At 38.2% G+C, this 12,828-nt stretch overlaps 1 protein-coding gene across 3 annotated transcripts in view; it reads left to right on the plus strand.

The window, feature by feature from the left end:
- Positions 1-12,828, plus strand: part of Faf1 (Fas associated factor 1) — a 410,583-nt gene that overhangs the window by 123,266 nt on the left and 274,489 nt on the right. For all 3 annotated transcript variants that reach the window (XM_074080173.1, XM_074080176.1, XM_074080174.1), the window contains one exon: positions 11,893-12,095. In XM_074080173.1, coding sequence (XP_073936274.1) covers positions 11,893-12,095 — 203 coding nt within the window. The remainder of the gene's footprint in view (positions 1-11,892; positions 12,096-12,828) is intronic.

The following is a 12,828-nucleotide window of genomic DNA, read 5'->3' on the forward strand; positions in this document are numbered from 1 at the left end:
TGGAAACCGGCTGACTGGGGGGTCCATGAGAGCGAGTTTGGTGGGGGCTCATGGGATCCTGTGGTCCTGGGTGAGTGGAAGGGCAGGCGGAAGGAGAGGCGGGAGGAGGAGCAGGAGGAGGAGCGGAAGGAGGAGCAGAAGGAAGAGTGGGAGGAGAAGAGGGAGGAGGGGCGGGAGGAGACGTGGGAGGAGGGGCAGGAGCCGATGGCTGAACAATGGAAGCCCGTCTTTGATAAGGTGGAGGCTCCTTAGCAGGGTTGAAAGAAGGGAAAGCTTCAGAGTCAAGAGGGGATTCAGAGAAGGATTTGGCTGGTTTTGAGACTGGTTTAGAAGCTAATAGGACCTGTGCAGGGGAACAGGAGGTACAGAGGGAAGGTTTGGTGTGGAGATAAGAAAAGGATTGGATGTAGAGAAGTTCCTTCCATTTGCCAGTGCGCTCACAGAAATTGTATAGATCCCTTAAAATATTGGGATCAAAAGTGCCATTAAGTGGCCATTTGGAGGCATTGTCCAATGGATATTGGGGCCAGGCCCGATTACAGAGAAAAATGAGCTTTCATGGCTTAAGATCAGGTGTGAGGTGTAGGGGCCCAAGATTGGCCAGGAGACATCCCAATGGGGAGTCTGAGGGAATTTTGGAAGGTCCAACTCCCATGGTGAGGCCTGACCCGAGGAGAGATATGGCAGGCGTCCCCGAGAGGAGAGAGAGAGAGAGATGTGGAACACTACAGGGTGGGGAACCTGGTTCCCGGGACAAAAGCAAGCTGAGAGAGAGAGAGAGAGAGAGAGAGAGAACTAAGAACTTCCTTAGTTTTTAATTTAATTTTTTATTTCTTGGTTTAGGAAGTTTCAGACTGCTAAATATGACTCCAGTTTCATTGTTGAATAAATGAATGTGGTAATAATTTTTTTATTCATTTATTCACATGTACTTACATTGCTTCGGTCATTTCTCCGCCCTGCCCCCTTCCCCCCACCCTGCTTCCAGGCAGAACCTGTTCTGCCCTTATCTCTAATTTTGTTGAAGAGAAGACATAAGCTTAATAAGGAAGACAAAGCATTTTTGCTAGTTGAGTTAAGGATAGCTATACAGAGAGATTCCTAGCATTGCTCTTGTAAGGAAATGTGGGCCCCAAAATGACCATGTGGAGAGGAGTGATCTGGCCAAGAGATTCTTTATTGCAGGGTGGGAGAGGGAGAGAGCAGAGAGCCAAGAGAGAGAGGGAGAGAGGGGCAGGGGCTTAAATACCCCTCAGTGGGACTCAGCATGATCTGATTGGTTAGGATCTTATGGTTCATGCTGATTGGAGGTTGGGGCAGAAGGAGGGTTCAAGCTAGACTTGAGGCTGGACTGTGACCCTGGGAGGCAGGACCGTGACCCTGGAAAACAGAAGCTTAAGGGTGCAGTAAGAACTGAAACCTGTCGGCACCATTATTGCCAACAGCTCTCATGTACAAATGTGTTATAACCCAAGTTGATTCATCTCTAACTGATCTTTACACTGGTTCCTGATCCCCTTCTCATGTTGACCTCTGTCCCTTTCAGGTTTCTGTATTAGGTCCTCTGGAGAGGGGACATCAAATGCTTTCATGTTTTGGGTTTTCTACCTATTCCCATAACTCCCTTATGTGCTCCCCCTTGTCATGTGATCCAAGCCCAACCACATTGCTGTATTTGCCCTAGATCTAAAGTCCGCCTATGAGGGAGGACGTATGATTTTTGGTCTTCTGAGCCTGGCTAACCTCGCTCAGAATGATGTTCTCCAGTTCCATCCATTTACTTGCAAATAAGATTTCATTCTTCATGGCTGAGTAAAATTCCGTTGTATTTATCCAATACCACATTTTCTTGATCCATTCATTAGTAGTGGGGGCATCTTGGTTGTTTCCATAACTTGGCTATTGTCAATAGTGTGGCAATAAACATGGGTGTGCAGATGCCTTTGGAGTAAATTGTGTTGCATTCCTTTGGGTATATCCCCTGCAGTGGGATTGCTGGATCATATGGCAGGTCTATGTTTAGATTTTTAAGAAGCCTCCACATTTTTTTTCAGAGTAGTTATAGTAGCTTGCATTCTAACCAGCAGTGTACAAGGGTTCCTTTTTCCCCACATTCTTGCCAACACATGTTGTTGATGGTGTTTTTGATGATAGCTATTCTAACAGGGATGAGGTGGAATCTTAGTGTGGTTTTGATTTGCATTTCCTTTATGGCCAGAGATGGTGAGTATTTTTTCATGTGTTTTTTTTGCCATTTGAATTTCTTCTTTTGAGAACATTCTGTTTAGTTCAGTTGCCCATTTCTTAATTGGTTCATTGATTTTGGGGGAGTTTAGTTTTTTGAGTTCCCTGTATATTCTGATTATCAGTTCTTTGTCTGACTTATAGCTGGCAAATATTTTCTCCCACTCTGTGGGTGGTCTCTTCAGTTTAGAGACCATTTCTTTTGTTGTGCAGAAGCTTTTTAATATGAAGTCCCATTTGTCCATCCTTTCTCTTACTTGCTGAGCTGCTGGTGTTATATTGAGGAAGTCCTTGCCTATATTTATTAGTTCCACAGTGTTTCCTGCTCCTTCCTTTACTAACTTCAGAGTTTCAGTTCTGGTATTAATGTCCTTGATCCATTTTGAGTTGATACTAGTACAGGGTGATAGACATGGATCTTGTTTCAGTTCCTTGCAGATGGATAACCACTTTTCCCAGCAACATTTGTTGAAGACGCTGTCTTTTTCTCCACCATATATTTTTGGCACCTTTCTCAAAAATAAGGTGGATATAGTTGTGTGGATTCATATCCGGGTCCTCTATTCTGTTCCATTGGTCTTCATGTCTGTTTTTGTGCCAGTACCATGCTGTTTTTATTGCTTTGTAATATATTTTGAAGTTGGGTATTCTGATACTTTGAGCATTGCTCTTCCTTTGCTGAGTATTGCCTTGGCTATTCGTGATCTCTTGTGTTTCCAAATGAACTTTAGGGTAGATTTTTCAATCTCTTTGAAGAAAGTCATTGGGATTTTGATGGGAAATGCATTAAACATGTAGATTGCTTTTGGTAGTATAGCCATTTTTACTATGTTGATTCTACCGATCCATGAGCATGGGAGATCTTTCCATCTTCTGTAGTCTTCCTTGATCTCTTTCTTTAGGGGTTTGTAATTCTCCTTGTAGAGGTCCTTCACATCCTTTGTTAAGTTTACTCCTAGGTATTTGATTTTTTTTTTTTGAGGCTATTGTGCATGGAATTGTTTCCATATATTCATTCTCAGTTTGTTCCTTGTTGGTGTATAGAAAAGCTAATGATTTTTGTAAGTTGATTTTGTATCCTACCACCTTGCTATAGCTGTTTTTGGTGTCTTTTTTTGCGGAAAGTTTTTTGCGTCTTTAAGGTATAGGATCATATTGTCTGCAAATAGGGATATTTTGATAGTTTCTTTACCTATTTGTATTCCTTTTATTTCTTCTTCTTGCCTAATTGCTTTGGCTAGAAATTCCAGTGCTATGTTGAATAGGAGTGGGGATAGTGAGCACCCTTGTCTCGTTCCTGATTTTAGGGGAAATTATATGTGGTAATAATTTTACCACATTTTGTGCCCAAAATTTTGCCATTCTAAACTCTTGTGGGTTTAGCTATGGGGTTCTGAACACAGTTTGAATATATTAACAGTTTGGTAGCATTTTATTTCTTCTATTACACATGATCAATGATCACCCCTTCTATCCCCTTCTTTTTTCTTGGAATGTTGGGATTTGAGCTTGGGGTGTCAACTTTTGCTAAGCATGCACTCTAACTTGTAAGCTATATGACTAGTCCTTTTTTGCTTTAGTTGTTTTTAAGGTAGGGTCTTCTGTTTTTTTCCAGGGGCAACTGGAAATGACTGTTTTTCCTCAGTTCTACCTACAGTTCCATATATTGCTGAGATCACAGGTGTACAACACCATGCCCAGTTTATTCATTGAGATGGGGGGTTGGGGGGGGTCTCACTAAATTTTTGCCTGGGTTGGACTGGAACCAGGATCCTGTTAATTCCTGCCTACCAAGTTGCTGGGATTACAAGCATATCCCATTGTACCCAACCTGAATCAACCTTTTTGCTTAATATATTTTATGACTAGAAATTTAGTGCTGAATTATTTTCAATAAAATTGCTATAATATTTTGCTTTTTTTTTCTGTTTTTTATTGTTGTGCTGAGTTTGGGTGCATTGTGGCACTTATAAAAGTTCTTATAATATATCAAATATATCATCCTTGATTTCACCCTCTTCACCATTCTCCTTCATCCCCCCCCCCATAGCAATTTAATTTGACCAGAGTGGGTTTTGTTTGTTGCTTTTAAATAAAATGAGTTAAAATCATATATCTTTATAAGAAAGTCAGTTGTATCTAGAACATTTCTTCAACTGTTTCCTTCCTGTGTTGTTTAACTTTGAAATCAAAGTGGATTTGACATAGCTGGAAATTCCTTGTGTGTCTATGTACCAGAGGAATATAAAGAAGGGCTCCTTGTACCCTTTCATAGGTTTAACACTGAGAGCAGAAATCACAATGCTAGCTAGGTATGGGCACTTAAAAAATCATTGTCTTTTATGTTTGATTTTTGTAATAAAGTTGGGTATATTCTTCATATACAAATGACTTAATTTGTCGGTCCATGTCTTAACAGAGAAGAGAGGGACCAAATACTGCAGTTTGAAGGAATTGTTATATTATGCAGTATTGTCATGGGATATTAAATTTTTGATAGGAAATAATTAAATACCCATAGCAATGGTAAGTGTGTTGATATTTAATTCCTTTGGTCAAAGGTGATAAAAATTTGTACTAATTACACACCATCTAAAGGAGGTGTATTTTTGGTATGTATATTTTGAGAGAGAGACTAACCAGTATCCTTGTGCTTTATAGTTTTTCTTGAAATTAGATTTTTATGTGAATCCAAAATTGGTTTTTTAATGCATCCATTAAAATCCAAGGGAAAGAAACTTTTTTTAATGCTTAACTGCACTAGGCAATTGACATATTTTTCCTCATTATAACCCTTAAAAGTAAATGTGCATATTTTATAGATGAGGAAACTGAGAATTAGAGGGTTTATAGACTTGTCTAGTGTCACAATTATAGTAGAAGGTGTGACATCTGGATTTTTTGTTTTTAAAAGCCATGCACTTTCTTCTATACTTTTCTGTCTTCTCGACAATTTGTTTATGTCACAATTTGTGTTTTATGATTTTTTTCTTTGGGGCAGGGCATAGTTGCTTATGCCTGTAATCCTAGCTAATTGGGAGGAAGAGATTAGGAGGATCATGGTTCAAGGCCAGCCCACCCAGGTACAGCAGTTAACAAGTAAAAAGCTGGATGCAGTGGCACACACCTGTCATCCTAGCTACACGAGAAGCATAAATGGGAGGATTGTGGTTCAGGCCAGCTCAAGCATAAAAGTGAGACTGTATTTGAAAAGTAATTGAGGCAAAAAGAGCTGGCCCTTTCAAGTAATAGAATGCCTGCCTTCAAGTGCAAGGCCCTTAGCTCAAACACCAGTACTGCCCACCTCTAACCCCCCCAGTTTTTTCCCTTTGGTTAAAAAAACCTGATATTCAACACATGATGTATGTGTGTGTACATATGCATACATATGTATGCACACACACACACACACACACATATATAAAATTCTTTTTGTTTTGTTTTATTTTTTGAGACAGGGACTCACTGTGGTGGCAAGACTGACCTGCTCCGTAGCCCAGGTTGGCCCTGAACTTAGTATCCTCCTTTTTCAGCTTCCCACATATTGTTACTATAGGCATGCGTCCATAATATATGATGTCTGGTGTATATAAAGTTGTCCTACAACTTAGTTCTTACAGTTATTGCTTTAGTTGTACAGACATTATTATCCTTAATTTTATAGATAGAGATTATAAGGCATGAAGTGACTTGACCCAGATGATTCAGCATGATGATGATAATGTCAGGAGTATCTTCTAGCTCAGCAAGTTTTCTGGCTCTCCTGCAAAGCTTATTTCATTAGGCAGTGTATTGCTAATACAATATATTTACAATGTGTGTAATTTGTGCAATCATAAATACAAACTATTCATTCACTTATGAACAAACATCAAGTGTGTGCATATGTATTTACTACTTCTAATATTTTATTCATTCACTGTATTGTGTAGAGCCTCATAAACTATTTTTGGAGAGTTGTTTTTCTGCAACAAAGTGCTTTTGAATTACTTGTACTAGTAGAGAGCAGTTGCTATGTTTTTAAAAAACAATCCTTACAAATTAATAGTTTAACTTCAATAATTCTCTAAGTTGGTAATATTTATTAACTCATTTATGACCCAGAAAAATGTATGTTCATTTGTCTGTTGTCTAATATATTAAGAACACCTAGAGAAGACAAGGTTTATATTCACATTTTGACCCTTTTTCTTTTAGAATGTATTAATGCCAAAGTTTTCTAGTTTAAAAAAATGCCTGTTTAAAAAAATTTGATTTTTGTATACTTTTGCATATCTTAAACAACAAAAAATCTGGTTTGATTTACAAGTTTTATCTCTAAAACAAATGTGATTTTTTTTGGGTTGTGGCATATCCAAAGAGTTTTCCATGGAGTGTACTTTTAAAAAATTGAAATCATAAGCAAGAATTCTTGTTTGCTTTGATTTTTCTTTACTGTTTTCCAAGGGACTGAATGGTTTGTAGAGGAAAGCTGAGTAAGAATAAATATACTTCATTTGTTGAAATTCAAATCTAAAATAGATTTCTCCATAGTCTCCTTACCAATATCCTTTTAAAAAATATTGATTAAATAGAAAGAATAGTGAGGAAGTCAAATTACAGAATGGTAGGGAGGTAAGTCACTCATTCTAGGCCAAGAAGCAGCACTAGGGCAGCCTAATGGTAAGCTACCTGCTGACCACTAAAGTGCCCAAAGGAAAGTGTTGAAAGAGTGAAGGAAAGAGGTTGGAAGGTTAACAGAACTTTGAAGGTCAGAAGAGTCCTAAGAACTCAGTCTCAGACATGAGAATTCATTCTGACTTAGCTGATACTGGTAGTCTGGTAGGGTATGAAAAGACTAGTGTAAAAAAAGCTCAAAAAACTCTTGATATTAGTGGTTAATGCTGAAACAAAGTGGATTCTGCTTCTAGGGTGGTACATTACTGCTAAGGTGATACTGATAGGATTATGCGGAAACTAAAAGAAGAAAATTTTCGCATGTATGCTGCTAAAGTCCCTGATTATGCTAATGGTCATAGGCTATGGTTGATATTTTCAGTTTCTTATTCCACTATTTATTCTATATTCCTGGCACCTGTTATAGTCAGTATTCTGAACTATGGGACATTGCAAACCTCCATTCTTTTCTTAGGGTGCTGGGGTTTGAACTAAGTGTCTTGCGCTTGCTATGTTGGCTCTCTACCACTTAAGCTATATCCTTAGCCCAAAAACCTTCTTTCTTGAAGAGTCAGAATTCTCAATGCTCCTGTTTATTTTTATTTTATTTTATTTTTTTTTAGTTGTAAATTTCCACTAACTCTTTATTAGACGTGGCCCAGAAATCTCTCTGGGCCTGAGATCCATTGTGTAGCAGCAACCATATCTTTTCCTTGGTAATTGATAGCAGTCACTTCAACAAATACTCCTCCTTTTCTGAGTGATTCAGTACCATGGGCAGTACAGAAGCTACTCTCAGTGTCTCTCAACATGAGATGTTTCACAGACATAAAGCCCCTGGTCCAAGTGAGAGGTCTGGACCCCCACAAAAGAGTCACAAAGTATGAATTATAATTTCCTTTCATGACATCCCTTAAGAGACCTATAATTGTTTACTAGGGTGTCTGTGTACTGATAGAAAGGAACTAACCAGATTTTTAGGGGATTCCTAGATGCTGACTCTGAAATGATGCTAATTCCTGGGGATTTTACAAAAGTGGAAGATTACAGTGTAATTGAATGTCTTGACCTGAGTTGACTTGTAGCAGGTTCACTCAATCTGTCAACCAATCCTGCAGTTACTCTCCATAGCTCCAAATGTATAACAAAAAGAGATACACTCACTAACTAGTAGACATCCTGTATTGGTTTCCTGATTCTGGGATTTAGGTTATTTAGCAAATAATCTTACACATGACAAGCAGTTTGCTTTCACCCAGCTGAGTACATAATACACATTTACTGTCTTTTCCTGAAGATTATGTCAGTTCTCCTACTTGTCATAGTAATCTAGTCTGAAGAGTTTCTAATCACCTAGACATTCCATAGAATACCATTACATTTGATGGTAATGAGAATTGGACCTGAAGAACAAAAATACAAGTATGACACACCCATGCTAGAGATTAGCAGATGTATATACTGCAAAAATTTAGAGGATAGCTGGGGATGTAGCTCTGTGGCATGGCATATGCCTCACGTGTGAGAAGTACTAGGTTTAATCCCTAATCCTGAAGCAATGAGAACAAAAATTCAGGGGTCTCTTAGTCTTTGGGGTCCAGTAGTCAAAACCATATTTAGGTTTAAAGACCTGTTGCTGTGCCTTGCACTTCCTGTCCACAACTTACGTGACAACTAAGTTAACAGAGGATGGAAAAATTTAAACTGTGAAGAAAAAAACCAGGTATGTGTAATATGCTGGCACCAGCCAAAAGTAGACTCTTGCTGCATTATGGCCTCAAAAATATGTCTAAAACACAGCATTGATCTAAAAGCCTCCCATTGGGAAGAAGTTAAGGCTGTACCACAGGTTGCCTACTTCATTTGGAAGGAGATATAGCTTGAGGTACAGATTTCCATTGAATCATGAGCAATATGGATTGGACAGCTAATCAAGATTTGTAAAAAGCCGGGCAGCTCACACTTGTAATCCTAGCTACTCAGGAGGCAGAGATCAGGAGGATTGTGGTTCAAAGCCATCCCAGGCCAGTAGTTTGCAAGACCCTATCTTGAAAAAACCTTCACAAACAAAGGACTGGTGGGATGGTTCAAGGTGTCGGCCCTGAGTTCAAACTTCAGTCTTGTTAAAAAAAAAAAAAAGATTTGGAAAGAATAATATCGGAAAGCTGAGTACAAAAAGTTTGGGAAAGAGAGCCAGGAACAGGTGGCTCATGCCTATAATCCATCTATTCTGGAGGCAGAGATCAGGAGGATTGCAGCTCAAAGCCAGCCTGGCAAATAGTTCTTGAGACCTATCTCAAAAATACCTGACACAAAAAAGGTTTGGTGGAGTGGCTCAAGTGGTAAGAGTGCCTGGCTAGGAAACATGAGGCCCCAAGTTCAAACTCCAGTACCACCACCACCAAAAAAAAAAAAAGTTTGGGACAGGCAGAATTTCCAAGGTGAATGTTCAGTATACTCTACCCACTGAAGAAAGTCCGTCAATGACTTGGATAAGAAGACATTGTTAACTTTTTTCCACTTGCTATGGAGGATTGCTCAATCCGTTAATGTATAATGTGGCCATGCCAAGAATGGTGGAAGGTAGGCATGGACACAACAACATGGACTTTCTATAATCAAGGCTGAACCTGGCTAGAAAAGCTATGGAATTCCTAAATTACAAATAGAAGAAACTTGTGCCTAGCAAGTATGAGGCCCTGAGTTCAAACTTCAGTATTCTCCCCCACCAAAAAAAAAAAAAAAAAAAAAAAAGCACACAGACAGGAAGAAGGAAGTCTTCCCTCTGCTTTTCTTAGTACTCATCTCTGTGTAGTTTCCCCTATTGGTATAATTTTATGGGAAACCATCTATCAAAGGAAAATGCAGTTTTGCCGATCCTTAGCAAAAGGATATATTAGGAGTCAAGAAACAGCAAGTCAGTGACCTGCTTATTAATTTACACTGTTTTTTTCCTAAGGTTTTGAGAAGTTGTGACAAACTTTAGAGATTTGCGTGTCATTGCACAGATTCTATTCATAGATGTTTAAGAGCTCACCTTGGATTTTTTTTTTTTTTGGTGGTACTGGGGTTTGAACTCAGGGCTTTACATTTAGTTGCTAGGCAGTTGCTATATCACTTGAGCCACTTTGCTAGCTCCTCACCTTGGATTTTTAACAGTGATAGTCTTTCCTGCTTTGGACATTTTCTCTGCTAATATCTTTACATGATTGCTTTCTTTGACTCTAATAAGTAGGAGAAAGGGTAGGTTTTTGTCTTTGGATCAGAGATTACTGGAATATCTGCACTTAGTAAGTTCTGACCTGCTCTGGAACTTTTGACTATGACCTAAAATGAGAAACAGTTGGAATGCCAAACAAACATATACAAATATTTAATGGACTAGAAAGTTTTATGCAGCAATACTCGGCCTAATTATTAGTGACACATACTCATAACTTGTGTTCTGTTCTTCAGAAGACCACAGTTCACTAAATCAACTATACATTCTATTGTTTGGTAAACATCATTCAGAGCAATAGTATGATGAAGGAAAATAGATATAAATATTTTCTCCTGGTTAATTGTATTAACAGTGCTTAACTTGGTCCTGTTTTGTTTATTGTTGTTCCCATGCAGATGCCCCACCATTGTTTTTCCTTAAATTCAGAGTGAGAAAATGTTTTAGAGCTGATCTTGAGTTCTGGTAGTGATAGAAGATATATACAAAATTATCTTGCAACTAGAGTCCTCCTTAGGTTTCATCTCTTTTTGCCTCCTTCCCTTAGTAAGGTGAAAAAAAAAAGGATAATAATACATATGGACAAAATCAGTTAGAGAAAAGCCAGTGTTTTAAGAAGTTATTTCTCATCATTAGTTTGACAAATTTGAGTACCTTCTCTGTGTAAAATCTTGAGGTTAGAGCAGAGGACACAGACATTAAAAACAAAAATGTGTGCTTTGTGCTTATGGAACTTATATTAGGGACATAGGTACATAATGATTGATTATACATATAATTTATAATTATAGATAGTGTGGGAAACTAGATCTAGTCTGTGGTAGCAAAATGTGCCCTGAGTTGAAAAATATTTAACCTGATATATAAAGGATGAATATAGTTAACTAGATGAAAGATGGAAATGAGGAGGAGTTGGGCAGGAAAGAATGTTGTTTGAAGGAGTACCCTGTGTTCCCCTGTGAAATGAGAAGGATCAGGTGAAAGAATTAATTAAGGCTCTTGTGACTGTTAGCATAGAGGGTGATGGAGATAACATGGTATAGTATTAGGGTGGGAAGGTGGATGGGCTTCAGTACATGACAAGCTTAATAGGCCAGTTTGTCAGAAGAACAGAGGGGAGTAATTAAAAGATTAAGGAAGAAAATGATATGAAGACATTTGTTTTTAAATTTTACTGTAGGGGTGGTATGGAATGGAATACAAAGGAGCAAGAGGATATATTAAGAGATTGGTTAGGCAGCTATTGAATTAGTTTGTACTATAGGTGATCATGGGTTGGGCTAGGGTGGCAGCTTCAGAGAATAAAGACAGATGACTTACCCAAGAGGTATTTAGGAGGTAATAGTGAAAGAACTGATTAGATATAGGTATTGAAAGAGAAGATGGGATCAAGGATAACGACCATAGATTTTGGCTTGGGTTGTTAACATTAGGAATAATGAAGGAGGATCAGACTTGGGGAAACATTAATGAGTGAAGTTTTGCATACAGTTTGAAGTTTGAGATCTTACTAACTATTGTGCAAATATAATTATTTTTCCCAACACAAGGTGAAAATCAAATTAAATGTTAAATGATATAATACTGTTAATAAATATAGAAAGGTAAGGATGAGATGGAGAAAAATGTGGTCTTCAGTCCCTGGAAAAGTTTGGTCTTAACACATGAGTAGGTATATTGATAGGAAGAACACAAAAGCCAGGGGTGTAGAGTCCTTATTGATATTCTGTAATGTTTTGGTTGATGATAATTCTTTCATGTCAATATTTTAGTGACTATGGAGGTGAGACCATACCAGGACCTGCATTTGACCCAGCAAGTCACCCAGCTCCGGCTCCTACTTCCTCTTCTTCAGCATTTCGACCTGTAATGCCTTCCAGGCAGATTGTAGAAAGGCAGCCTCGGATGCTAGACTTCAGAGTTGAGTACAGAGACAGAAATGTTGATGTAGTACTTGAAGACAGCTGTACTGTTGGTAAGGATTTCCCTAACATAAAGCCTTAATAAATGAATAGTTCATTAGGTAAATAACTTACTAGGTATAATTTTTTCCTTTTGAATTGACTGCCAAAAAGAAGGGAAAAAGGAGCAAATTGAAACTGGTAATTTCCAATACAGATTATCATTACCAATTTAAAATGTGTTGAGATGGAGGTAAGTTTATGAATAATTTTGTGTTTCACATATATGGAATAATATATGTTTTAAGACTGATGCAAATCAAATATCTAAGAACTTCAAAAATACTGTAATTACTGAGTACCTTGTATCCCAGATTTACAAATAAGGCTTATTCATTTTCCATACTATTTTGTCTTAGTCAATTTTGTGCTGTCTGGGTAATTTTATAAAGAATATGAAAAATTAATTTTCTCACATTTCTGAAGACTGGGAAGTCCAAGATTAAGGCATAGATAGGTTCACTGTCTCCTGATGGCAGCTTTCTGCTTCCAGGATGGCACCTTGATGCTACATTCTTCAAAGGGAATGAGTATTGTAGCCTTACATGGCAGAAGGCAGAGAAATAAGGGCAAAAACAATGAACTTTCTTTGTCAAGCCCTTTAAAAAGGAAACCTAATCCCATTCATGAGAGCAGGGCCCTCATTGTCTAATTACTGCTTACTGGCTCTGCTTTTTTTGTTGGTACTGGAGTTTGAACTCAGGACTCAGGGCCTTGTACTTACTAGGCAGTCAGGCTCTGCTTCTT

This window comes from Castor canadensis, chromosome 7 (genome assembly GCF_047511655.1).
Source record: "Castor canadensis chromosome 7, mCasCan1.hap1v2, whole genome shotgun sequence".
Classification (NCBI taxonomy): Eukaryota; Metazoa; Chordata; class Mammalia; order Rodentia; family Castoridae; genus Castor; species Castor canadensis.